Source organism: Dipodomys ordii, unplaced genomic scaffold (genome assembly GCF_000151885.1).
Source record: "Dipodomys ordii isolate 6190 unplaced genomic scaffold, Dord_2.0 Scaffold12, whole genome shotgun sequence".
NCBI lineage: Eukaryota > Metazoa > Chordata > Mammalia > Rodentia > Heteromyidae > Dipodomys > Dipodomys ordii.
In genome coordinates, this window is record NW_012267228.1 from 23,467,794 (window position 1) to 23,477,126 (window position 9,333).

The window sequence follows — 9,333 nt, forward strand, 5'->3', positions numbered from 1 at the left end:
TTTTTTTTAACTTTTATTTTATTTGTGAACATACTGTACAGAGGGGTTACAATTACATGGGCAGGATAATGCATACATTTCTTACCAAGCATTGCAGCCTCCTCCTTTGTTTACCCTTCACATCCCTTCCCAGCCTCCCCCAGAAATGTACTCTTTTTTTTTGGGTCCGGTCGTGGGCCTGAACTCTGGGCCTGGGCGCTGTCCCTCAGCTCTTCAGCTGAAGGCTAGAGCTCTACCACTTGAGACACAGTGCCACTTCCGGCTTTTTTTTTCCTGCTTATGTGGTGCTGAGGAATTGAACCCAGGGCCTCATGCATGCAAGGCAAGCGCTCTACCACTGAGCCATCTTCCCACCCCCAGGTTTTGCAATTCTTAATACCTTCCTCCCTCCCTGCACTACCCCTTAGTTGGCACATGGGAGGGGAGTGGTGGGGGGGCAACTTCACACATGCCACCTGTTGGAGTCTGGCACCAGCCTGGCAAAGGATAGTTTCCCAACTATCCTCTGGGGGAACCCAGCCTCCCCTGCCACATCATGACAGCTAGGCACTGATGTCATGTGGGAAGGGGGGAAGGAGAGCCTGAGACGAGCGAGGGCTGGTCAGTGGTTGATGTGGGTTACAGAAATGCAGGGCCTTGTTGAAAATGCGTCAGGAATGTCAGTCATTGTAGGGCATCTTCCTGTAGGATGCGGCCACCCCATGGCCACCCCAATGCTGCCAGCAGCCTGGGGGGTTATTCATTCCCAGCCAGACCAATCAGAGGTTTTTCCTGAGGAATTTAATGGAAGGCAGACCCAAAACTGCCCACTGGAAGCGAAGGAAACCAGTCATTCAAACAATAACAATAATAAAATTCCCCCAAACCTGCTGACCGCTGTCCAAACACAGCAGCCAGAAGGACCTTTTCAAAATCCACTCAGACTCGCCCTTTGCCCAGCTTGAACCCACCCGTCCACCCTCACTCGGAACAGAACGCTGCTGGCCGGCCCTCCGCACGGCAGGCACACTGCGCCTTTGTGTTCCCTGAACAGACCCCGCTTGTTAAGGTGCGTGAGTCACACAGGCTGGCCCCCAGGCCGCCTTCCCTAGTAAATGTCACCTCCAGCCACCAGCCCTCCCCTGCACCTGGCTAACGCCGGTCATTCACTCAACACAGAGCCTTCTGCTCCCTTCCTCAGCAGTTTGATTTCACGGATGTGTGCAGGTGTAGGTAACTGCCTGCCTGGGATGCTGGCTCTTTCTGATAGAACAAGTACCTTGCTTGCTTAGTTCTGCTCTGTGAGTCTAGGCTAGGAAGCCCACAAGGGTGAGACATGCAAGCTCTGTTATTGTTTACCCTCTCCCTAGCGACTCAGGAGGGTGAGATCTGTGGATCACGGTTCAAAGCTAACCTGGGCAGGAAAATCTGTGTGATTCTTATCTCCAATTAACTACCAAATAGGCAGAAGTAGAATTGCGGGTTCAAGTGGTAGAGCAACAGGCTTGAGCAAAAAAGCCAAGGACAGCATCCAGGCCCTGAGTTCAAGCTCCAGTATTGGCACAAAACAAAACAACAAAACAAAAATTTAGAAAAGATATCATATGAAAACAAATAACCTTATGAAAAAAAAAAGATAAGAAGAAAAGAAGTTGCTTAGAATCCACATTCTAGAAATGGATCTGGGAATGCTAATGCCAGAAGCAAACAACAGTCACATTTCTGTATTCTGACCCTCGATTGGCTTCCCAGACTCCCTGGTACTTATATAGGGTGATCTGACTGGATACTGGAATAGGCCCCTGCCCACTGCTGGTGAGCCAGCAATGCCAAGCACAGTCCCCATACAGCACCAACATTCCCCAGACATGGTCCCTGACCTTTGCTCACTATCCCCCGCACCCCTCAGTCCTCTGTGAGCACATGCTGAGCCCAGCCAGCATAGGCCACTTCTAGGTTTGTTCCTAGACCATATCTCCCTCTAGTTACCTGAGGACTTGGGAGACTTGAAATTCTGTACATCCCTTAACTATATCAGGCTGGCTGGCTTCCTCCAACTTCCCCCCCCCACACACACACACAATGTGGCCACAGGCAACTTGATGGGGGGGGGATGTAGAAGCCTGGGGACTGCTATGGGGACCCCTCCCTCAGCTGCCACATGGAGGCCATGAGCCTTCGGACTCTGGGGCCCCAAGACAAAAACCTCAACTGTTTTATTACCAATACTGATTAAATGGGTAGTGTTGATCAGCTCAGGCACTGCCCATGCTTGGCCTCTGGAAAGTAGCACTCATGGAGGAGGTAGAACTGGTGTCCAGAGTAAATAATGGTGATACAGTGGCCCGTCCATTGAAACGTGTTCATGTGCATTCTCCCTCTCGCCCACACACACACACACATACAAGTACTTCAGGAATAAGGAGTCAGTTTGTGACCCCGGGCCCCATCCTGCTAGAATTTCCACTGCACTGATAACTTTCCAGCTGCTCTGCTGGAAGTCATGCCTGGACAGCCAGACAACATTTGCATAAAAGACCACACCCCGCTCTTTGTCACCTGCCACAGGGCTGTAGGGACTGCACCTCCCATTCTGCTCTGCTGTACAGAGAGGCTGAAGAGCCAGACCCCTCCACAAGCACATTTGGAACAGTGACCCGGGTGTTGGACATGAGCAAGTGATATTTCCCTTCAATCTGCGCATTCTTTTAAATTGTATTTAATAAATATTCTGTGTGTGTGTGTGTGCAGGTGTGTAGGTGTGCAGGTGTGCAGGTGTGCTGGTTCTGGGGCTTGAACTCCAGCCCTGGGCCCTGTCTGTGAGCTTTTTTGCTCAAGTGCTCTACCACTTCAAGCCACAGCTCCACTTCCAGTTTTCCTGTGGTTCATTGGAGATAAGAGTCTCATGGACTTTCCTGCCGGGCAGGCTTTGAACCTCTGGATCGGCAAATCTCAGCCTCCTGAGTAACTAAGATTACAGGTGTGAACCTCCACTCGCCTTTCTTTTTCTGGAACAAGCTCATGGAAAAGGAAACTCCAATACAACAATCCCTGTTGTTGTAGGGGAAATTTTTTTGCAAGGTCAGGCCAAAAGTATATACAGGCATGAACCCGTATTTGTTACACAGTACAACTTACTCCTCCTCCTCCACCTGCTTGTACAATATGAGGTTTGAACTCAGATCTCTACCACTTCAACCATATATTCCAGTCCTTTTTATCCCCTTCACTTAGTTAATTTTTAGATAGTGCCCCACACTTTTTGTCTAGGACAACCTCAGTATGCAAACCTACCTATACCTTGTGCACAGCTGGGATTGCAGGCATGCACCACCATGCCTGGCTCAGATCCAGTACCATTTCCTTTGTATACCCCCAATATTTTATAAACATCCCCTCTAGTACTTATCACCACCCTGTGCAAAGGTTCAATGACTAGTTCCACCTGCCAGATGAGTAACCAAAAAAGCTCAGAAAGCCAGGCAGCTTCCCCGGGAATTACATAGTCTCCATTAGCACAGACCTATCTGACATGAAGACCTTGCACCTCAACTGGCCTGAATGCGCAGACGGGGGCATGGGCTAGCCCTGACCATCTCCTCTGCCCATCTCCACAGCCTCCATGTACTCAGAGATCCAGAGGGAACGAGCAGACATCGGGGGTCTCATGGCCCGGCCAGAGTACAGAGACTGGAACCCAGAGCTCATCAAGCCCAAGAAGCTGCTGAATCCCGTGAAGGCCTCCCGGAGTCACCAGGAGCTGCATCGAGAGCTGCTGATGAACCACAGAAGGTAGGATTTCTGCCTCCTGCCCCCTCCCCAACACTCTGCAGGCCCCTGGGACTGGGAGAGTCCCTTCATGGAGGACAGGCAGGTTCTGCAGGGGAGTGGATGACCCAAATGTGGTCACCAGCACAATCCGTGAGGGTCCATCCTCTGGGGGCCCCTGAGAACCTGAGGCCCCTGCAGCCCCATTCTCCTCCCAGACACTCACTGCACTCCAGATGCGTTTACTAAGCACCTACTATGTGCACACACCTAGATAACAAAAAAAGGGGCCCTCAGGGAGGAAGACAGGCCCTTCGTCCAACAGTAAAATGGGGACCTTGTGGTGTTAGAGGCATGGTTCATTTGGTAGGGTGCTAGCCAATGAGTGAAAGCAGCAGGTACCACGTTCAAGTCCTGGTTTCAGACCTCAAAAAAAAAAGAAAGGAAGGAAGGAAGGAAGGAAGATAGAAAGAAAGAAAGAAAGGTAGGAAGGAAGGAAGAAAGAAAGAAGGAAAGAAAGAGAGAGAGGGAAGGAGGGAGGGAGGGAGGGAGGAAAAAGAAGATGGTGCAAAAAAAAAGAAAATAATAGCTCTGGGCACTGGTGGCTCAAGCTCATAATCCTGGCTATTCAGGAGGCTGAGATCTGAGGATCACAGTTCAAGGCCAGCCCAGATAGGAAAGTATGTGAGGCTCTTTTTTTCTTTTTTCTTTTTCTTTTCCAGTCCTGGCGCTTGAATTCAGGACCTGGGCACTGTCCTTGAATTTCTTTTGTTCAAGGCTAGCACTCTACCACTTGAGACACAGTGCCCCTTCCACCTTTTTCTGTGTATGTGGTATTGAGGAAACAAACCCAGGGTTTCATGCATACTAGGCAAGCACACTCTACCACTAAGCCACATTCCCAGCCCTCCATGAGACTCTTTTTTTTTTTTTTTGGGTCCGGATGTGGGGCCTGAACTCCGAGCCTGGGCGCTGTCCCTCAGCTCTTCAACTCAAGGTGAACACTCTACCACTTGAGCCACAGTGCCACTTCCGGCTTTTTTTTTCTGCTTATGTGGTGCTGAGGAATTGAACCCAGGGCCTCATGCACACAAGGCAAGTGCTCTACCACTGAGCCACCTTCCCAGCCCCCCATGAGACTCTTATCTCCAATAAACCACCAGAAAACTGGAAGTGGCGCTGTGGCTCAAATGGTAGAGCACTGCTAGCCTTGAGCTGAAGAGCTCAGGGACAGCGCCCAGGCCCAGAGTTCAAGCCCCATGACCATCCAAAGAAGAAGGAGGAGGAGGAGGAGAAGGGGGAGGAGGGGGGGAGAGAGAGGAGGAGGGGGAAGAGGAGGAAGAGGAGGAGGAGGAGGGGTACCTTGCTAGGAGCATAAATGGGCCTAAGACCCCCACCGCAGGAGGGATCTGGGAGGGCCCAAGATCACTTCTCAGAAGAGGCAATATCTCAGCTGAATGGAATAGGAACCAGCCAGGCAGGGAGGTGGGCATTGAGCAGCAGGGTAACAGCACCCACAAATGGCAGGAGAGTACAAGTTGCTCCGGGTGGCTGGTAAGAAAGTGTAAGGAGCAGGCTAGAGGAGTAGGGACAGATTGGGGAAGAGTCTGAGAAGAAATACGTGGGCCCACCATGGAGACGCACACTTCTAATCTCAGCGACTCAAGAGGGGGAAATGAGGAAGATCACATCGCAAGGTCAGCCAGGCAAAACAGTCAGCCAGGTCCCAGCTCGACACACTGGATGTGATGGTATACCTTTAACTCCAGCTACTCAGGGGACATGGGTAGAAAGTTTACAGTCCAAGGCAGGGTCCAGCAAAAAGTAAAGACAATCTGAAAAATAACTACAGTAAAAAAGGCTAGAGGTGCAGCTCAAGAAAGAGAGCACCTGTCTAGCAAACGCAAGACCCTGCCTCAAACCTTAATCCTCAAAAAACCAGGGGTGTAAGGTCTGATCAGTATCCCCCAAAAGGCCCCTCTAGCTGAGGTGGCTGGGTCACAACACTGAGTGGAGAGCGCCAATGCAGGGGAGAATGCATAAGAGCCATGGATCTTGAGGGACAGCTGGGAGGTAACAATGGGCAGAATATGAAGTTGTGTCTCCCTTCCACTGTCTAGGCAGTGCCACCCTGCTTACCAGTGACAGCAAGAAGGCAAAAGTGTCTCCATAGCTCCCTCTGCTGGCAGATTCTGGTATTGGCACTGCTTGTGATTTCTAGTCTCATTTGCATCTGTGTAAATGAGACTATTTTTTTTAATATATTTTTTCACTGTAAAGATACTGTACAGAGGGGTTACAGTTACATGAGAAAGTTTATATATTACATATATATATAACATTTTCTTGACCCATTCATCTACTAAGGGGCATCTGGGTTGGTTCCATATGGTGAATAATGCTGCAATAAACATAATTTATTGTCCTGGTAGCATTAGTATGGCCTAGTTTGTGATCCTTTGGGTAAATATCTAAAAGTGGGATTGCTGGGTCATAGGGGAGCTCTATGTGGAGTCTTGAGGAATCTCCATACTGCTTTCCAAAGTGGTTGAACAAGTTTACACTCCCACCAACAATGCAGTAGGGTTCCCTTTTGGCCACGTCTCCTTCAGCATCTTTGTTATTAGAGTTCTTATTATAGCCATTCTAACTGGGGTGAAGTGGAATCTCACTATTGTTTTGATTTGCATTTCTTTTATGGCTAGAGAAGTTGAGCATTTCTTCATGTGTCTATTTGCCATTCTTATTTCCTCTTCAGAGAAGTCTTTAGCCTACTTATTAATCGGGCAGTTGTTTCTTTGAGGATTTGTTGTTGGGGGTAAATGAGCCTATTTTTTAATACATATTTTAACGTAAAGATACTATACAGAGGGGTCACAGTTAAATGAGTAAGGTCATGAGTACATTTCCTATGGAGCATTATTACTCCCTCCTTTGTTTTACCCCCACCATCCCTTCCCTCCCCACCTCCCCAACTCTTCCCTCCCCCCACCCCCATCCCTGTGTCTGAAGTTGTAAAGTTCGTTTTCAACATAGTGTTTTGTACATCTCATAGTTACAATGGGTCAACCTGTATCCCTATTTAAGCATTTTGTTGTTTCCCTTCCCCTCCCCAAACTAGAAAAATGTATATACGAGATGCAGGGCATCAGAATCAAATACAGTAAAAAACAGGGGTTGTACAATGGGGGAGGGACATACCAAAGTAACAAAAAAAATCACATGGTATATTATAAATATGTTAAAAACAATACTAAGAAAAAAACCACTGTGTCCCTATCTTGGGGTTCATTTCGCTTAACATCATCTTATATGATCATATGTAGCTTTTGACCTTTTCTGCTTGTCCTGAACATATACTAGTTATTGCAAATAAGGAAAACCATGAGAACTATGTTTCTTTGAGTCTGGCTTATTTCACATAATATAATTTTTTCCAAGTCTTTCCATTTCCTAACAAATGTGGTAGTGTCATTCTTTCTGACAGAGGCATAGAATTCCATTGTGTGTATATATATAGATATATAGATATATATATCACATTTTCTTGATCCATTCATCTGCTGAGAAGCATCTGGGTTGGTTCCATATCTTAGCTATGGTAAATAATGCTGCAATAAACATAGTTGTGCTGGTAGCGTTAGTATGGCCTTGTGATCCTTTGGGTAAATGCCCAAAAGTGGGATTGCTGGGTCATGGGGAAGCTCTATGTGGAATCTTTTGAGGAACCTCCATACTGCTTTCCAAAGTAGTTGAACAAGTTTACACTCCCACCAACAATGCAGTAGGATTCCCTTTTGGCCACATCCCCTCTAGCATCTGTTATTAGATTTCTTGATTATAGCCATTCTAACTGGTGTGAGGTAGAATCTCACTGCTGTTTTGATTTGCATTTCTTTTATGCGTTTCTCTAGAGAAGTTGAGCATTTCTTCATGTGTCTATTGGCCGTTCATGAGCCTATTCTTATACATAATCTTTCCAACACTGGACTGTTTGGAATTTTGTTTTCACATAGTACCTTAATATGATCATTTTTCTCTGATTGTCTTTTATAATGATTGCCCCTTTTAACATCCAAATACATCATCACACTAAAAAGCAATAGCATTAAGATAAACCAGGGGAAATTTTGTAATCTAAGAGATATTCAAGAATATACATATATATACACATACAGAGAGAGAGAGACTAAAATGTATTCTTATCTCTTAACCAGTAAAGAATAGATTTAAAATAGGCAGAGTGCTGGGTACCAGTGGCTCCCACCTGTAATCCTAGCTACTCAGGAGGCTGAAATCTAAGGACTATAGTTTGAAGCCAGCCCAGGCAGGAAAGTCCTTGAGACTCTTATCTCTAACTAACCACTGGGAAAACTGGGAGTGGCACTGTGGCTCAAGTGGTAGAGCACTAGGTTTGAACAAAAGAAGCCCAGGACAGCACTCAGGGCTGGAGTTGAAGCCCCAGGATTGGGGAGGGGTGGAATTGGGGGGGGGGAGGCATAGTAAATTCACAAGAGAGAAATGCAAATGACTGCTAAATATGTCAACTACTGTTCCCTGTAGCTACTAATTAAGGAAACACCTGAAAACGGATATTTTTTGTTACCTGCCAGAATCTGTGATGGTGACCCGGAGAAAGAGAGGTCTTAAGAGCAGTGGGCTGCATAACCTTATTCAAAGACTCCAGCCCAGCAGTTCCCTCTGTAGAAAGCATTCAGAAATGCAGCCAAAGCTGCTCTCTGCGGTCAAACCTGAGTCCAGATGCTCTCCCTGCCCTATTGTAGCCGCCGCTGGCGCTGGGATCTTGAGCTCTAGCAGCCTTACTGGCCTTGGGAAAGCTGGTCAGGGATGGATCCCCGTTCTGGGGCTTCCCAGAAGCTTAGAGGCCATGAGGGCAGAGTTCGGGTCACCCTGAGCTGGGGAGGGGGGTGGTGAGGAGTGGGGTCTCCTGACTGCTCGCGCGCGCACACACACGCAGGGGCATTGGCGTGGACAGCAAGCCGGAGCTGCAGCGCGTGCTGGAGCACCGCCGGAGAAACCAGCTGGTGAAGAAGAAGAAGGAGGAGCTGGAGGCCAAGCGGCTGCAGTGTCCCTTTGAGCAGGAGCTGCTCAGGCGGCAGCAGAGGCTCAACCAGGTGGGGGAGCACTGGGGACCCAGAAAGACAGTGGGCAGAAAGACCTGGGACGGGACTCGCGCGTGCGCACGCACGCACGCACACACTGACCTATAGGGTGACTGTGGGTGCATCCTGCAAGCTAGGGTCACCACAGCTGCCCTGAGAGCCGGGTCACCTTCCTTTTAGAGGTGGGGACCCTGAACCCCTGAGAAGCCCCTCGGGTGAGAGGACCCCTGGCTTCTGGGAAGAGGAATCCACCACCACCTCCCCTGCAGCTGCGCACATCACATCTCTGCTTTTCTCTCCTTCAGCTGGAAAAAAAACCAGAAAAGGAAGAGGACCATGCCCCGGAGTTTATCAAAGTTCGGGAAAACCTTCGCAGAATTGCCACACTGAGCCCTGAAGACAGAGCGCTGTAGACAGCTGTTTGGCTGTAGGCCCAGGCCGCACCCTTCCCTCCCTCCTCCCC

General features: G+C 48.5%; 1 protein-coding gene across 1 annotated transcript in view; it reads left to right on the forward strand.

Moving 5' to 3' along the window:
• The window catches only part of Fam107a (family with sequence similarity 107, member A), a 27,919-nt gene that overhangs the window by 5,075 nt on the left and 13,511 nt on the right, over positions 1–9,333 (forward strand). The window contains exons 2-4 of the mRNA XM_013010576.1: positions 3,597–3,771; positions 8,726–8,882; positions 9,176–9,327. Coding sequence (XP_012866030.1) covers positions 3,602–3,771; positions 8,726–8,882; positions 9,176–9,283 — 435 coding nt within the window. The 5' untranslated portion in view covers positions 3,597–3,601 and the 3' untranslated portion in view covers positions 9,284–9,327. The remainder of the gene's footprint in view (positions 1–3,596; positions 3,772–8,725; positions 8,883–9,175; positions 9,328–9,333) is intronic.